General features: G+C 42.3%; 1 protein-coding gene across 3 annotated transcripts in view; it reads right to left on the bottom strand.

Moving 5' to 3' along the window:
* Window positions 1-19478, bottom strand: part of AFF1 (ALF transcription elongation factor 1) — a 126948-nt gene that overhangs the window by 85305 nt on the left and 22165 nt on the right. For 2 of the 3 annotated variants that reach the window (XM_083177708.1, XM_083177691.1), the window contains exons 2-3: window positions 10428-10551; window positions 6429-7259 (exon numbers count right to left, since the gene is read on the bottom strand). In XM_083177708.1, the coding sequence (XP_083033834.1) occupies window positions 6429-7259; window positions 10428-10551 (955 nt within the window). The remainder of the gene's footprint in view (window positions 1-6428; window positions 7260-10427; window positions 10552-19478) is intronic. The other variant, XM_083177700.1, reaches the window with a different exon arrangement.

The raw sequence follows: 19478 nt of genomic DNA, 5'->3' as shown, positions 1-19478 counted from the left end.
AGCAGTAGAAAGAAAGAAGTAATAATGCCACTGTATAGGTCATTGGTACGACCTCATCTAGAGTATTGTGTTCAGTTCTGGAGGCCATATCTCCAGAAGGATATAAGTACATTAGAGACTGTACAAAGAAGGGCAACTAAAATGGTGCATGGCCTACATCACAAAACGTACCAGGAAAGACTAAAAGATCTTAATATGTATACTTTAGAGCAGAGAAGGGAAAGGGGGGACATGATAGAAACTTTCAAATATATCAAGGGTTTTAACAAGGTACAGGTGGGAGACATTCTTCACAGGAAGAGGAGCAGCAGAACACGAGGACATGCACTGAAACTAGAGGGAGGAAGATTCAGGGGAAATTTGAGGAAGAATTACTTCACAGAAAGAGTAGTAGATAAGTGGAATAGCCTCCCATCAGAGGTGGTAGAGGCAAATACAGTAGTACAATTTAAACATGCTTGGGATAGGCATATTGATATCCTTACAAAAAAAATAAGGATCAAATATGGTTTGAGGTAACATGTTTAAAAAAGGGGCAGACTAGATGGGCCAAGTGGTTCTTATCTGCCGTCAAATTCTATGTTTCTATTAGCTCTTAAAGTTTTGTTTGTGCTTCTCCTGGTGTTAGCTATGTTCATCTTTCTGCCTATATCTATTGGGTTTTGGTCTGCATTATCTTCTGTTGCAGTGGATAGGCTTCCTGTTCCATTTGCCTGCAGAGACAATACCTCTAAGTTGGGGGAGCAGATTTCTTCATTCTTATTTGGTTCACTGCCCCCCTCTGCTAGTTTAAATAGTTGCTGATGAAGCTTCCAAACTTCTCACTTCGTATTCTCATTCCCCTTGAAGATGGGTGCAGGCCATCACTTTTATATAAGGCTCTGTCTTGTCAGATAGCTTGACTTTGACCTAAATATCCAAATCTCTCCACATTGCACCGATTACTTAGCCAAACATTGAAGTTTCTGATTCTCTGAGTTCTATCTTCCCCTTGGTGTACTGGCAATACTTCTGAAAAAGTTACAGTGGTTGCCACCTGTATTAGAGCGGTTCCTAACTTTTACGGCCATGACTTCAGCATTAACCAGGTCATTTTTGCCTAGGTGGACGATGACATCCACCTCCCTATCTTTTCTTGCTGCCTTTACAATTCTTAGCATGTGTTCTTTATCTTTTGAAGCTGTGGCTCCAGGTAAGCACCTTACTTGTTTCTCTACTTTAGTAGCATTCCCAGATTTACTCCTCTAATGCTGGAATCTCCCAAAAGAAGTGCAGTCCTTTTTAGAGGTGAAATTTTCCTGGTCCTACAGTTAGTAGAAGTCCCTATATCTTCCTGTTCTTTATTGCCTATGATGGTCGTACATTCCAGCCCTGCAAGAGCAGCATATGAGTTCTACAGTGTGAACACTTGGGGGATGTACTATACTCTGTACCCCCAGAAATTGATGATATATCCTGATAGTACAGTACAAAGCCTGGCAACCATTGATGATGATGCTCCCCGTCGCCCCTCGGGGAGGTTCGTCTGCTCTCAGCCATTCATGTGCTCGGGCGTCCAAACACAGGAGTGCCTGAAAACAGGACCGCTCTTGAGCTCACCCAAGCAGCCCCGAACTTCTCCAAGTAGCCGCAAACAGCCAAAGCAGTGGCTGTGGTGAGTATTTCTAGGGAAGGACAAACCTGCCCTGGTAGGTTTGTCCTGCCCCAGTAAAACCCACCACTCAAGCGGTTAAGGGTTTACTTAAGGAAGTCTGTTTATTGTGTTGCATTCAGTGCCATCGAGAGGGGGGAGCGGTATTATCCAGGCCCGGGTCTGTTGGAGGGGACTGGGTCCCACGGCCACTCTCCCACTGCAGAGACCAGGCAATGGGAGTGGAGAGCAGAAGCTGCCCCAGCAGCACAGCCTCTCTCCCATGCTCAGCACATGCTGCTCAGTGCTATGTGTAGAGCAGTAGAGTGAGGCAGCTGCAGCAGCAGCCTGCACCCCCTTAAAATATTATGTAATTTTTTTATACTGGTGTAACCCCACCCTCCTACTAGACACGCCCCTCCTGTTGACCACGGCCCTTTAAAAATAATAATAATAATCTATGTACAGACAATCCTTATTAGTTGTATTATATGTATATATTTAGTCATAGCCTACACTATATTAATTTACTGCAGTTAATATTATCTTTACAAAAGTTCATAAATAGTGTTAACATTCTAAAAATGTCTTTGCCAATTTGCATGGCAGTATGCATTTTAAATTCCAATGAAGGAATAAAAAGTCAAAGAAATTCTTGCCACTAGCCTGGTACTATAATAAGTCAATCAGAATAGGGTCACAGTCCACTCAACCCTCCATCCGATCAAGACCAGTCCTTGGAGTAAACTGATCAGTCAGTATTTTGGGACAGATGATTTAAGAAAAAAAGGTTATGTGGTTTTTTGTTAAACTTAACTTCAAAATAGTGAATGGATGAGAAATATCACAAATATGCACATGTAAAAAAAAAAATCAAAATTCTAAATAAAGTTACATTATAAAATGTTAAAGAATTATCTTAACAGACCTTAGTCCCAAGGACAAGACAACGAATCAGGCATAAAACTTTGCTTAACAGATCACATACAAAAACCATTCAGAAATGATACACAAGTATCATTAAACAAGGAAGCCAAACTAAATGTTCCATTGTGGAATTATCACTTGGACACATCACAATGCTCCCTTATCTCAGACGTCAGTAAAGCAATGAGATCTTAAAGTAAACAAAGAAAAGTATATTTGTGGAGCAGATCACAACCATATGCTCTGTGAGAACATTACTTTAATGACAGCTGTTTTGTTGGACTTTTATTTTAAAACACAAAAGGGCAAAATAATAAATACCTAATATAAAAGCAAGTTACTACAGAAGGCAGACAGCACATACATGGCAGCATTGTGAAGACACAAAAGTATGGGAGGAGTCTGACGTAACCGACAATTCAACAGATTTTTCAGACTCCTGGAATTACTGACCGGTATTAGAAAAGTCATCAGCCTGATGGTCAGCAACATGGAGTCGCGACCCCATGCTGAGGAGCTCGGGACGCACAGTTTGAGAACCGCTGACATAAAGGAATATTTTGGGGATGGGACCCAAGCCTACATACACAATGTATTTGGGTTTTATAAATAAATTTACACACACACACACACACACACACACACACACACACACACACACAGCCTAAAGTTCATTTTATACAATATTTTGCATATGCATGGGCATAAAACAGTTTGTGTGCAGTGGACCATCAGAAAACAAAAGCATCACCATCTTAAAAAAATAAAAAAAATTATATTGGATGATTGATTATAGGAGACTCAACCTCTTCACTGTATAGGAGGACATTTCACAAACTTCACCATTACACTACAGGGGCCATATGTACTAAGCTTCAAAAAGTGAGGAAGAGGAAAATGATAAACAACCAGCCAATTGGACCCTAACTGTCATTTATAACATGGCAGATAGGAGCCAATTGGCTGGTCATTTATCACTGTCCACTTTTTGAAGCTTGGTTCATCTGGCCCCAAGTATTAAGGATATGCATGATGGTAAATTCACATTTAAGGTCCATGCACACTGGGCGACTATGCCCAGCGTGTATGGACAGCGATGATGCCAATCATCGCTGCGGGGAAAGCCGCTCAGTGCATACACACTGAGCGGCTTTCCCCCTGCCCGGCGCCTACAGAGGGGGGAGGATGGCTTTGCATAGCGCTATGCAAAGCCGTCCTGAAAGCCGCTCATCTGCTGCTTTAACCAGATGAACGGCTTTCTCGGCGATGATGCGGGAGCGTGCAGCAGTGCTCACCTTTCAGCTCAAAGTCGCCCAGTGTTTATGGGCCTTAACTGAAGTCACCGGTGCTCAAGCATGGATATACGGAAAACCTGTACTGTAATGACAGAGCTTAAAAAATGGTTTAATTTTGTTATTGTACTCTAAATAGACATGAAAAAGAAAACTTTTAAAGACTTTTTCATAGCCTTTAGCAATCCCTCCAGGGTTCACCCAGATAAGCCCCATGTCTGGGTTGAGTAAATGCTAATAACTGTTTAGCGCGCTAATCCAACTACCCTGATCCTTATTCCTGCTTTACCTCAGTACTGTTCACCACAAAGAAGTACAGCCCTGCCTGCAGGTATTGAGCTTGAGGAGCACTGTCATTATGTAATTAGCATGCCTATAATGCACCTTACTTGTCCCTATCCTGGGTAAAATAAGAGAGGAGGAAAAATATTTTCTTCTACAAGCTATAAATTGCAAAATAAAACCCGTGACCTATTTAAATAACAAAATTAGTGTAAAAAATATTGTTCCCATTAACATTATCTACTCCATGTAATGGTTTAACATTCTATTAAAAAATGTGACAAGCCAATTAATTAAACAACAAGATTAAAAAACAGCCACATACTTTTTTTTGCCATAATAATTTTGCGCTTCAAACTTTTCTTTAGTAATTACAGCATTGCAGACTTTTGGCATTCTAGCTGTTAATTTGTTGAGGTAATATAAATAAATTCCACTCCACACTTCCTGAAGCACCTCCCACAAGTTGGATCGGCTTGATGGGCACTTCATGTGTACCATACGGTAAAGCGGCTTCCACAACAGCCCCCAAAAAACTGTGCTTTTCTTTCAAAATAAGGAAATTACTAAGTAACCACAAACTTTTGAACTGTTTGTGTGTGTATATATAGTGCTGGTTATTTGCAATATATATATACTATATTTGATTAATGGGCTACTTTTGAATCCTATAGCAGTCAGCTATTTCAGGAATGTAAAGGTTTACTGCAGACTAAAAAAAGAGACATGCTGACAGGAAATTTCCTGTGAGGAATATGCAGCGTTTGTCAAAAAAAAAAACTTGGCAAGATCCACATATCCCTCAAAAAAGGTGGTGCTAGGAATAACGTACTTGTCCTCGTCATATTCAAAGGGGCACAACTAACTTGTAGCTGAGAAGTATTTCATACAGAAATCTGTAAGAAAGCTTACAGTGGGGAAAAAAGGAATAGTCTGTAAATGCATCTAAGCTTTGCGTAAGACAGGCATGTCCAAACTATGGTTATCCAGCTGCTGTGAAACTACACATCCCAGCATGCCTTGCCATAGTTTTAGCATTCTCTAATAGCAAAACTGTGGCAAGGCATGACGGGACTTGTAATTTTGCAACAGCTGGAGGGCCATAGTTTGGACATTCCTGGCCTAAACTTTCTTACAAATGTAATGTGTACAACAGTTCAAGCGGATAAAAAAAAAAAGAAAAACATTGTTTCATTATTTATCATTAACTTAAAAAAAAATTGAAGTAGATCACAATGAAAATACTTTGCATACAACGGGCAAGCCTGCCTCACTAATGCTCATTATAGAACAAATATACAAAATGCAGTTAGAAAAAAAAAAAATGCTGGTACATAAAAATGTGTTTTGCCTATACAGTTAACTTTTATTAACATTTAAACTGCATTGACTAAAAAACAGTCGAGAACGCCCACAGTTTAAATAAAAACACATGGATTCACGTGTTTCGTCATGCCAAATTTTTTCGACATCATCACTTTAATTGACTAGGTTGAATTTGGCAAAATAATTGCACTAAATACACATTACACAGATTTCAGTATTATACTTCTCTTCCATCCACCAGACGTGACCTGGGTATTTGAACACGGTTCGACCCGGATAAATACCGGAGTGACAATGGGGCAGATGTATTAAGCCTGGTGAAGAGATTAAGTGGAGATAAAGTAGAAGGTGATGATGCAGCAGCCAAATCAACGCCTATCTGTCATTTTTCAAACATAGCTGATTGACTGCATTATCACCTACTTTATCTCACCAGGTTTAATACATCTGCCCCACTATTCTGTTTGGAGGTGACAATCTCCAAGCTCCAGTGATCCAGCTCACCGTAAGCTTTTAACAGTTTACACTGCCTTGTTACCCAGGTCAAACCCTGCTTCATACCTGGATTCCCGAGGTCAATGGAGTCGGGCCATTTTTGGGGGACCCTTTTCAACTAAGCAGTGACCTGGTTTAATCAATAAACTGCGGTAGTGGTAGGGTATTATTGAAGTGCTATCCCTTGTGGCTCAGAACAGAGCCATGCAGAAAAATGGAGGCTTTGGCACTAATAAGCTGAAGATGAAAAGGCACAAGCTGAATAAAGTTATAGCAAAAACTGAAAATACATTGATACTATTTGACAAGTTAAACAATACAATGTTTATTAATATGTAAGTGTTGTTTTCCATCTTTTGCTATATACTGTACTTGTAAATTAACTGGAAAACTGAATTAACTTAACATTAAACAAACAATCTCACCAACTTCAAAAGCTTGCAACATTAATTGCTTTCAAATAATGACCAACCTACCTCAAATGGTTCAGAATGCATTTCCAATTTGGAAATCTTGTCCTTGGTATTCGGTTTAAAATCTACATGACTTTCATAAGACTCATTAAAGTCCTCTTGCAGCAGTTTCAGATCTGGAGAACGAGTTGGAGCTTGATCTTGACCATCCATAGGCCTAACATATGCTGTGGGTTTTGGAGGTAATGAACTTGGTTTTGAATTCAAATATGTTGGGAAAGTTTGTGCAGACGGTACCAAGTTGGTAATAGTAGTCGAAGCTTCCCTGTTCCCTGGATCAGTCAAAACAGGGGATTTGGTGGCATGGGTGTAAGATTTATCATGGCTTTGGCCACCACGCAGCTTGGAATCGAATTGATGGCTGGAATGTATTGGGGACAATGGCTCAACTGGAGGTGACAAGGATGACAGAAGAGGAGAAAGGGCTGAGATGGATGCAGGGGAGGACGACTGTTCAGCAGATGTATCGCCTGGGCCTTGCTTTTCACTTCTCTCTACAGGCCGAGTTCCAGTGTGCTGTTCTCGAACACGGTTATCCTGAAGGCTCATGCGACATTGGTTGTGGCTCTTTACAGGCTCAGCAGAAGACCGCTCTGTAGCTGTATGTGGCCTGTGCCGGGGGCCCAAAGACATGCTAGATGATTTTAGGGAACCCACAGACCGACTGGTACCACTGTGGAATGAGTGTTGCTTGTCAGACTTCCCATGTGTACTCATTGGTAAAGCACTTTTAAGGATGCTCAAAGGATACTGGTTAGACTCTGCACCAATCACCTCTTCATAATTACCCAGCATGCTCTGGATACGGCTTGAAAGCTCATCTCCTTTGCTTGTCTAAAGGAAACAAGACAGATTTATGTTACAAACATTTTGCAAATCTGTTTTAGAATATTTCTAGTTCTGAATATCTTTGAGAAATGTATCTAAGATACATCTAAGATTATTTTTCCAGTCTGACTGATTGGAATGACATTTTTGGGGAGCAAATGGTTAATTGTAATTTGTTCCCAGAAATTTCCAGATTTTCATTCCAACCAGCCAGATTGGAAAGATAATCTTATAGTGTACGGGCCCAACAAGTTAAAAAAAAATAATCTGAAAATGTTGGGGCCATGCAAAGGTTCCGTTCCATCGTAGTTAATGGATATTTTACTGCAACATAACAAGTAATATGACTGTTCCACTTATACTGAATATTCAGACAGCCTAATTTATACATATGACTATCTGACTACCGCAGTGGATCTGTCCTCAATGATGGGACAGGTTGATAGTAAATGTATAAGTTGTATTCAATCATTCATAATATATGGTCCATTTTAGACCATCGGTGCCCTCTGCATAAAAATATATGAATTCTTTAAAAAGGAGACAGACTAAAAAAAACACGGTCAATGCTTTCTATTTACATGCATGTAAATATAAATAGAAGAGTGCTCTGGAATACCAAAAAAGTACCTTTCATCTCTATGCATCATTGGGGTAGACCATGAGAGTTACTGCATTCAGTATAAACTGAACAGAGATCAAAATCCATAATGGGGCCGATGTAATAGGGTGAGAGTTTCAAAAAGTGAGAGATTTTGGGAGAGTTTTCCCATGTTTTTTAAAGCAGCAAACATTTACATGGCAAAATCAACCTGGTAAATGATTGCTGCTTTAAAAAACATGGGAAAACTCTCCCAAAATCTCTCACTTTCTGAAACTCTCACCCTATTACATTTGGCCCATGGTTTTAGTTGGTGTGGGAACGCTCTTTACTTTTTCATGGAACTTAGCAATGGATAGCCATTAGGAAATGTTCAGCAAGCCATGGGTTAAGGCCAGCCCTGGGCATAGACTGCCTAGGATGCCCACTTGCCACTGAAAAAACAGTATTTGAACTGTAAATGTACATTTTTATTTTACTGTGTGCATGGCGGCGTGCAGAGAGCATTAGTGTTAGTGAAGTTTGTAAGGGATGTGGGAGAGAGGGGACTGTCCGACAACACTTGCAGAGCATCACCACTCCCTGGCTGATGCAAAAGCAGAGCAGAAGAGTCATTCAGAGGAACAACAAGAAACAAGACATTCCGGGTGGCCATTACTGAACTGTAATGGGAGTACCTCCTGGGGAGGGTCTGAAAAAGTAGATGGGGAAAAACTATTTGAAAAGACGTGAGGGGCACACTCTAATAATTAGAGGTGACTGACGGGGTTATGGGCACAGAGCACATTAATGAAATATAATATACGGGCAGTGGTATGATTAAATATATGGGAGAATAATAAGTCAGAAGTGCAGTAAAAAAAAAAACAGACAAGGTTGGACACCAGAATATGTGGCACAATTGGGGACTGGTACAATGCAGAACATAGACATAGCATGAAAGATATTTATATTTTACAGTATATCAAATCTAATGCACAGAGGTCCATAATGAGAGTGGTGCAGCCGGTTCTGCCTACAGGGTGATCCACTGTGGGCAGACCTGGCTTTGCTCATCCACCACCACTACCTAGTGCTATCACTATGCTGGTGATGCGTATGGCCAGTTACCACTCAGGTTATGTCATCCCTCACAGTGCAGTGCGACCTGCCTTGCCCACAGTCTTGCTAACTAGGCCTTGCAGTCTGACTAAGTGAGTGACAAACATTGTGGTGTATTAGTGATCTAACCCAGGCAGGAACTGAATTCAACAACAAGTTTTATTAATGTTGGTTACTGCATAAACATCCTGGAGGTTTAAATCATGTATGGAAAGTATGGTCTCTTATTGTAAAGATGGGTATGGGTCATTTGGTCAACATGCATTGGGTCGACCACAGAAGGTCGACAGGGTTTACAGACAGAGCCATCCTCGTCTAGCCCTTTAATAGGATTAAGTGAGCCAGAGTTGACAGACTTAATTCTCTGCTAATCCCCTACTGTATTGTATCGTATTGCAGCTGAGAACAATAGGCCTTGGTGAGCCGTGGCTATCCAGAGAAGGCTAGCTGAATAATGCTCCATCTATAGGTGGACACATAAAAATGGTGGACGTGGCTGTCGACAGGGTTAAAAGGTCAACACAAGCATTCGATCGACAATGGGATGGTCGACAGTCAAAAGGTCAACATGGGTTTTTCACTTTCAGTGGTCAACCCAATGCATGTCGACCTTAATAGTGTCAACCTAATGACCGTACACCCTAATGTAATGTAATGCCTCGGCTTGGTGGTCCGGAACAAAATCAAAATATGTCTGCCCAAGTGATAGGGAAGACCAGTGCTAGTGGTTGCCAGACAAAAACTATATGGGCAATTAGTAGCAAAGCTGTACACCACCACCACCACCACCACCACCACCACATAACTGACCCTGAGCATGATAGCTATTCGCAAATTTACATAATATTTTTTTTTCAAAATGTATTAAAAAAAATAAAAACTTTTATCATAGGGGTAATGTAAAAATACTACGGTTACTCTAGGGTGCCATGATTTAAGGTGGTTTGGGAACCAATTCAATTTTAATAAAAAATTCCTACAGTCAAATACATCTCTCATAAATAAAGTAACAGTATGACCGCAACATACACTGCCACAGTAACATTTGCCCAGCCCCTCACCAGTGTTGCAAATCATCAGTAATACATTTGGGGGGTAGGGCATTGCACTCTCTCGCGCGCGCACAGGGAACCAAACTCTGTATGGGGGGACTCCGCATCATGGGTTCGATTCCCACTATGGCCATAACGGTGCAGAGTTTGTATATACTCCCCATGCTTGCATGGGTTTACTCCGGGTACTCCTGTTTCCTCCCTCAATCCAAAAATATACTGCGAGGTTAATTGACTTCCAACAAAAATTTACCCTAAAATGAATGTGAGCATGTGCGTATGTGGTAGGGATTATAGAACATAAGCTCCACTGGGGCATGGGCGATTGTGAATGTTCACATACTCTCTGTAAAGCACTGCGGAATATGTGCGCGCTATATAAGAAACGGTTAATAAATAGATATGTATAGGTTTGTGTACCTTGTAGGGCTCTGGAAAAAGAGGAGCATTGACAGTAAAAGACTCTTTCTCTTGAAGAGCTTCTTGATTTCGCCTCTCCCGTTCTCGGATGCGGAGCAAGTTCCTTTCTTCATTGTATAAGCTGCTAAGGAAACCAAAAAGAAAAATCAGTCAATTATATTGACTATTTAAAAACTCATTCCACATTGATGAGAAAAATACAGAAAATAAATACTGATCTAATAATATAAATATCGCCAATATAACAGCATAATATAGTGATATTCTTCCTTTAAGACTTCTATATGGCTAATAATTCCTGGGCATCTACAAACCGTTTGCCAATCAGACGTTTTTCTTCAGATCAGAATCCGCTTTATTGGCCGGATATTCTTGCATATACTAGGAATTTGTTTTCGGTTTGCTATGCAACAGCGTGGAAGGTAATTAGTAGACAAATAAGAGAACACGTACGGACATTCAGAGAGGTAGAACGTAAGGGTCACAGTGTAAATTACATGCAGAGAATTTGAATGACTAGTCAATCAACCAAATGTTTAAGTGATTATGAGTTCAGCCGTTACACCACTTCTGGAAAGAAGCTCTTTGAGGCTTCGGTTGGACCTGGTGTGAAGTCCCCTGTATCGTCTGCCTGATAGCAGCAGGTTGAGCATGCCATGGCCAGGATGTAGCTGGTCCTTAACTCTCTGAGTTGCCCACTTTTTAGCCCTAGACAGATACAGGTTGTGGACAGGGGGAAGGTCCTCTCTGATGATCTTCTCTGCAGTCCTGACCACTTTATGGAGCCTACATTTATCTCTCTAATGGTGGAGCCATACCGGACAATTATCAAGGAACATAGTACAGCGTCGACCCAGTGACCGTACCCCGTAAAAAGACCACATTCGACAAATAGTGCACTGAGCCAAACTACAAAAACTACATTTTGTCTTTTTCAGATATTCAATCTGGAGAGGAGCCTTGTATGAAAAATTGGAGAAAGGTGTAATACAAAGTAAAATTGATATGTAACCAAGAACGAAAATTTGAAATTATGCGCAATAACTTTCAATTGTAAAATGTGACAGGTTTGTTGTGCTATACAATAACCTGAAAATAAAATAAATAACGTCATGGAAAATATTTCTTCATGAATTAAAGCTATACAGATGGGTGTGACAAAATCCTCAATCAAATAAGTAGATATCGAAATGTCAAAAATATTAATAGTATGCATATTGACAGTGAGTATTTTGTACGTACTATTTTACCCTAATACCCCTTTCAGACAGAAAAGTCTGAAAATCCCGGCAAATACACGGCATTTCAAATGCCGTGTCAATTTGCCGGGAGCAGCCTGACCCCCCTTCACACAGAAGAACAAAATTACCGGGTTGAAAATTTCTACCTGGTAATTTGCTGAATAACACGGGTATTTCTTCTGTGTGAAAGGGTCAACACGGGTCATAAATCCCGTGTCCTCGACCCTGGTCATTTCCCGGGTCGGAGACACGGGATTTACGACACGGGTGTGCCCTTTCACACAGAAAAAGGACCCGTGTATTTAATGAAATTCCCGGGTGGAACTGCTTCACCCGGGTATTTCATTTTCTGTGTGAAAGGGGTATTACACTCCTAATGCTCATAGGTTTATAATGAAGATATAAATTAAATGTGGAAATCAAATAAGGGTATAAAGAATATAACGACCATTTTTCAAACTAGATATCAAACTACGATGTTTACTTTTGCCAGCATGACAGATCACCGTCCTGCAAATGATACACAAAACATCTGCACAGGAACAAGGAAATAAATTCTCTGCCCATGTTATTTCCTTCATAAATAATATCCCACTCTGGAGATCCAGGTTGATTCAATACATTTCCCAGAGACTTGAAACCTCCATGTTATTTACAGTATGTTCTGATTATAAAGAAAGCTATACATTGAGGATAAATGTTAAAATATGTAAACAATTGTGTAAAGATAAAAATAAAATAAATATGTTGAATATACTGAAGTGAAATTTAGGAAAGCAGGATATTAAAGAAAAAAAAAACAGTAAGCAGTGTGACTAGGGTGCTAGACTCTAATGCGTCACTGATTCATAAGTACATGGAACATATTCAGTACTGTCAGTTTGTATCAGAAAAACAGCAGATGTTAACATTTGTTCTGCAGGTCTAAGATAAGACAGAGAAATGCATAGTTTAAAAAAAAAAATATATATATATATATATATATATATATATATATATATATATATATATATATATATATATATATATATATATATATATATATATAGTCAGATGGTGGGTGTAAAAGCGCTGGAGTGTCCAAATGTGAAAGTAAGTTCCAGTAATACACCTGCAAACATGCAAGGTGAATGGGTGCACCAGAGTCTAAATACAGACTGCAGCTTCCTTCTCACAAGAGAAATCCCGGGTCCAAGGGAAGAAGCAAATCTGGGAGAGAAAGAGAAATGGGAAGGAGCGCTTCCTGGTGCATTAAACGAGACTTTATTATGCAAAAAAGGAGAAACAAACTCCACGGTACTTCAACAATGTGCTTGTACCTGTAAAAGCAACACTGTGGACTGGTTACCACATGGCTTGATAAAATACAATCAGGCAAATACAGCTCACTCGTGGATGCAGCTCCGTGTCGAGGACACCACCGGTAGAACAAACGCTGGTTTGCGCTGCAGAATCGGGATGATCCAGGGTCAGGAACGTCCAACAGGTGAGTATAGCTGGTGAGCGTGGTAGGCCACGCCCTGACGCGTTTCGTCACTGGGACTTCGTCAGAGGTCCCAGTGACGAAACGCTGGGACCCCCCCCCCACACTGCTCCTCACCGGTTTATTTTCTATGTGATAAATCACATGCGATTTATCACATGTAAAAAATGGCACATCAAGTGCCAAATTGTATGTGAGCCTCCCGGGTGGCTCGCAGGAGAATTGGGTCAGACTTGTCCATAGGACAAGCCGGCCTAATGTATGGGGGCCCTAAGACCATGGACAAGATGCACTAAGCTTCAAAAGTGATAAAATGGAGAGTGATAAACAGCCAGCCAATCAGCTCCTACCTGCCATGCCACAGACTGTGTTTGAAAAATGTCAGGCAGGAGATGATTGGTTGGTTATCACTCTCCATTTTATCACTTTTGAAGCTTAGTGCATCTAGGCACTGCATAGGTTTTCAAAGATAGCGGGTGCTGGGTGCTAGAATGAACACTATAACAGGCTTTCAAACACAGCCTGTAATGTGGCAGTTAGGAGATGGAATAAATTCCACCCGTCTAATAGCAGAGTCCATCACCAGACAATTTAGTCTAAAATTTGGGTACTCTTTACCTAGAAGGGCGCCCGTCGCGGGCATCGCGGGTACATTTATGTATGGCCGCGACGCGACCGACGCGATGCCCGCGATTTCCCATTGAAACCAATGTTAAACATGGAAATCGTGTCGGTCGCGTCGCGGCCGGCCATAAATGTACCTGCGATGCCCGCGACGCGATGCTCACGATTTCCCATAGGAATCAATGTTAAAAGCCGCGATGGACCCGATTTTACTGTTAAATGGCTCAATCCACCCGATTTGGCCATAGGAATCAATGTTAAATGGGCCACAGAGCCCATTAACCCTTAAATGTCCCCCCAAATTTTTAACGCCACCCCACAATCCACGCCAACCCGAAGCGTGGCGAGCGCAGCGAGCCCGCGAGGGGCGGCGGTACGCGTCCTCCGACCTTTTCATGCCCTACTATCCACTAGGGCGTGGTGTGAGAATATAATAGTGTGGCGAGCGCAGCGAGCCACCGAGCCCGAAGCGTGGCGAGCGCAGCGAGCCCCGCGAGGGGACGCGGATACCTTCACAGTTATGCGCGTCCCCTCGCGGGCTTCACAGGTGTCCGTGGCGAGGCGGACACCTGTGAAGCCCGCGAGGGGACGCGTCTACCTGTGAAGGTATCCGCGTCCGCTCGCCACGCTTCGGGCTCGGTGGCTCGCTGCGCTCGCCACACTATTATATTCTCACTTCACGCCCTAGTGGATAGTAGGGCATGAAAAGGTCGGAGGACGCGTACCGCCGCCCCTCGTGGGCTCGCTGCGCTCGCCACGCTTCGGGTTGGCGTGGATCGTGGGGTGGCGTTAAAAATTGGGGGGGACATTTAAGGGTTAATTTGCCCTATTTGGCCCCAAATCGGGTCCATTGAGCCATTTAACAGTAAAATCGCGGTCAATCTGCCGTTTTAACATTGTTCCCTATGGGAAAATCGCGGTGATCGCGGTCATCGCGGGCATCGCGGCCATCCCGATTTACCCGCGATTTTTACCCCCGACGACCGCGATTTCAATCGCTGGCGCCGTTCTAGGTAAAGAGTACCAAAATTTGTACTAACCTACACAGTTGGAGGGAGAGATGTGTGAAGCAGTAAAAAAAAAAATAATAATAATTTAGGGAGAAGCTATCCATGACGACCAATCAGCATTGAGATAACAAGTTAATCTACACAATTATCATTATCAGTTTTGTTGCCATGGGTAACATATCTGCTTGCTTACTTCTCCACTGTTTTCCCCATTTCAGAAGTCTCCCCCGTTGTACACTATATTCTCACATTCTCTCATCCCACATGTGCCAGCATGGATAGATGGCCAGCCTGATGTTTTGCAGAGCTCAGTCAATGAAATCTTTAGTTTTTTAGCCACTTTCTGTTGTGCAAGCACCTTCTCACACCCATTCTTCTTGACTACCTGTATGGTCACTTTGCTAATCCATCTGGAAATAGCCTGCTTGGAAGGGGTATGACAATTCCATGGTCCTCGTCACTTCTTGGAAGAAATTCATTAATTCTTTTGAGGCCAATTTAGTTTCTAATAAAGCACCAAAACGTACTAGATCGCATAGAAAGTCAAGGGTGTGTGGAATGGGATACATACAGATGACCGGCAGTTAAGATGCCAGAGTTCAGAATACAGATGCCGGCAACCCAAAGGAGGGAATCCAGAAAAGGGTCAGGTAAGTATACTAAACCTCACTGCCCCCCCCCCCCCCAGCTAACCCTTCCTTGTAGCAGCCCAACCCTAGCCCCCCCTCCCCCCTACAGCCTGACCCTAACCTCTAGTGCCTAACCCAAGCCTCCATACTTTGCTGCCTAAACCTAACACCCCCCCCCCCTTATAGGTGCCTAAGCCTTATCCCCCCATCCCCTGCCTAACCCTAACTTGTCCCACATACTCACCAATTGGGATGCCTAAATCTTTCTACCAGCAGTAGCTGGAAGCTTTCCTGATGTAGAGACCATACTCTTGTGGTTTTGAATGTAGGAAATCATCCACTGCATATTCATTGCCTTCTACATAGAATGCCAAATGTGACTTTGTTAACTCCATTATAGGGGTCGACCCTTTTAGGTGCGGATGATTAACACTCGCAAATCATTACGGCACCAGGCGCACTTTACGACGGACTGAATTCGCCTAAAAGTGCTTGCACCTCCATAGGGGTGCAAGCAATTTTAAGAGAATTCGGCCCTACAAAGGGTGTGAGATTAGCATAATTCGAGTGCCATTATCAGCATTTATACGACACCCGAACAGCAGCTTACACCCTTCAGCACTAATAGGATCGGCCCCAGTGTTTACCCTCTACTGTCGCCAGCATTTGAAATCTTAGAACATATGAGGCTGGAATTAAATGACATGCGAGTTTTTGTTGGTAGCTCACATTGCACATTTTTATGGCCATTTAAGGTACCCCAATTCTGTTCACACCTCTATAGGCTGCCAGCAGAAATTGCCTTTTGCAGCTAATTGAACCCAAAATCTCACAGTGTACACACCCCTTAAGAACAATTTTCATTGTGTATACATATTTAGTGATTAAAATGCATATATAGTCCATATCGGTAGAAAATATAGTACTTATCATACTGTGCGTATACAGCTTACGATAAATACGCCACCGCGGGGTAGTCATCGTAAAAGATGGTTTTTATACTTGACTATCCAAGTAAGCATAGAGAGGGAATATAATAGTGTGAGGCACCATGCCCGAAGCATGGTGAGCGAAGAGAGCCAACCTAGGGGATGCAGTACATATATGTGATGTCCATAGCCAACGTACGATTACATGGACACCAACAAAATCACAAAAAACTCATGTCAACATTTTGATTGTCGACCATAAGCTTGTATTGACCTTTTATCAGTGTCAACTTAAGGAATGTTAACCCTTTTTCGATGTCGACCGAGTCACTGTCGACCTAGACATTGTCTATACCGTAACCATTTTGTACATATCTACTGCATTAACCCAGTGTCTACCATTCATGCCTGGTTAAATAACCAAAGACCTATCATGTGGACTGATATCCATCACACCTCACTGGCACCTAAATCAACAAATATAGGAACATCCAATAGTACAAAAAAAAAAATGAATGGGCAGAGAAAACCTCTTGACTCAAATTAAACCATAGTTTACTTACGTCTATAGTTAAACCAGTCTTTGGTTAGTCATGCCTCAGAGTAAAATGCAACTTGATGCTGCTATGGCAACCCTTTGGAATGGTTTACATGGAGTACAGCTGACTCATCATTAATCACATGTACTGGTCATAATAGACGCTTGTAGTAAACCAAGCTCCTCAGCGAAAATAAATAGAAGTGCATTTCATCATAACTACGCAGGCAAGCATTCACAAAAAGTGTCTTATTGAAATGTTTCTGAAGTGAAATAACTGCATTTGCTGTGGCAATAAAGCAATGGCACCGCATCTTGCACCTCTCACAGTCTGCATTCGCACAATCTCTTAGATTTTTTTTTTCGAGTGCATAACCCCCCCCCCCCCCCCCATGTAATAGCTTCACAATGTGATAAAGTGGAGAGTGATAAACAACCAACCAATCAGCTCCTAGCTGCTATAACACAGGCTGTTTGAAAAAAATAACAAATTATTATTTTCCTTTAATTATATGGTGCCACACGGGATCTGCAGAGCCCAAGTACATAAGAGTAAGCATAAGTGTGACTTACATATGAATACAATAGAGGACAAGTACAGGGTACATAACCATAGCTGCATCAGCAGAGGACACCTGGAATAGGTATCAGTGTGGCAGAAAACCACAGGCTTTGGTTCCATCAAAGATGGATGGCTGAAGGAGGCTGAAAAGCACATGAGGGAGAGTTCACATTCTAAAGGGGATGGGCAGACAGACAGGGGTGTCAGAGAAGGAGCCGAATGGCTGGTTGATTATCCTGCTCCATTATATCATTTATTGAAGCTTGGCGCATCTGGCCCTCTGTGCGCAGTATGTGTATTTAATGTATATGGGCACTGGAATCTTGAAACCTATCGATGTTGCTAGCAATTTGGGGCCTATCGTGTGTACGGCAAACTGGGGTGACAAACTATTTGTTGGACTGATTGGACACCACATTGACGCCACTTCCTAGAACAAAGTAGCATGAATATTGCTTTTAGTGTGTAGAGGAGCAGCAATATATAACATGCGACAAACCATGCAATATATGGGAAATAGTAAAGTTGCAACGATTGGCGGTCCCTCTGTACTTACATTACAGTATAGTTAGAAACCAACACAGAAGGCAGGGATCACTTGGCCCATCTATTCTTCCCATTTTTTAACCTCATAGTTACCTCAAAATCTATTTAAGTGATTTTCAAACTTTCAGTTCGCGGCACATCGGATAAGACTTTAAAATTGCCAAGGCACACCAGATCCCCCTCAGAAATTCCACACACAAATGCCCCCCCCCCCCCATGATATTAAAAGCACCAGCTCCCCTTTAGAAATTTCACACACAAATGCCCCCCCTCCCCAGATATTAAAAGCACCAGCTCCCCCCTAGAAATTCCCCACATAAATTTATTTTATTTATTTACAGTATCTTATATAGCGCAGCAGATTCCGCTGCACTTTACAATGGTAGACAGTGATAAAACAAACTAGGTAACGACAGACCAACTTGGAGGCTAGAGGGCCCTACTGCAAGCTTACAATCTATAGGGATAGGAGGGAATGCCCCTCCTTAGTAATTCCATGCACCTGTCCCATAGATGGTGCCGACAGAACCCCACCGTCCGTGGGGGCCTTTTGTGCATGTGCCGGGACGCGCCTGCAGAATGCACAGGCTGATCTGACGTGCCTGGCGCCTGCTACGCACAGGCACGTCCTGGCGTCGGCTCCAGCAATCGGCACCGAGCACGCACACAAGCCCGAGCCGCCCAACCCCTGCATGTCACTACAGACAGTGACAGCGCTGCCAAGGACTATTTGGTGAGTTGCCGTGACCCACGGCCTGGCAGCACACCTGTGAACTGGCCGCGGCACATCGGTTGAAAAAAAAGACTGCTCTATTTGTTCCTTAAATTGCTGTACTGTCTTAAGGTCCCCATACATTACGGCGACTTACCCCCTTGGAGAAGTCGCATGCAATGCCCTATTGGCAGCAGCAGGACGGCTAGCAGGATCACTTTTGCATGGGATATATCGCATGTGATGCAAGTCAAGCCTGCCCAGCTCGGAAGCAATCCTGCAGATTGCATCTCCAGCTGGTTTGACTCGGGAGGTTCAGATGCGATGTGCATGGGCCCCCTTATTGCATCAGACCTCCTCTCATTCACCTGCAATTTAGGCTCTTTTCCTACGATTGACTGTTGCAATTATGGTAAAAGAGCCCTAATTGCAGCTGATTTGCATATTGTATGAGGGCCTTCAGCCTCTACGACCTATGACAGGAGTTTATTCCACTGTCCACTACTCTTTCTGTGAAGTAATTTTTCCCCAAAATGTTCTTTGAACCTCCCTCCAGTTTCAGTGCAAGCCCTTGTGTTCTAATACTACTCTTTCTTTGAATGTTATAATACTGTACCTTAAAACCATTGATATATTTGACAATTTTCCATTATGTCCTGCCTGGGTCATGGAGAAATCCCTGCAAAGTGGAGGTTTTTTGCTACTGTATCCTCATGTGTCCCAGTATCAGTGCAAAATAAACACATCCTACTTAGCCCTTAGCAACACCAGTTGGGG

Source organism: Crinia signifera, chromosome 1 (genome assembly GCF_055691185.1).
Source record: "Crinia signifera chromosome 1, ASM5569118v1, whole genome shotgun sequence".
Classification (NCBI taxonomy): Eukaryota; Metazoa; Chordata; class Amphibia; order Anura; family Myobatrachidae; genus Crinia; species Crinia signifera.
Note: the sequence above shows the minus strand (reverse complement) of the source record. Positions and strands in the feature narration are given on the sequence as shown.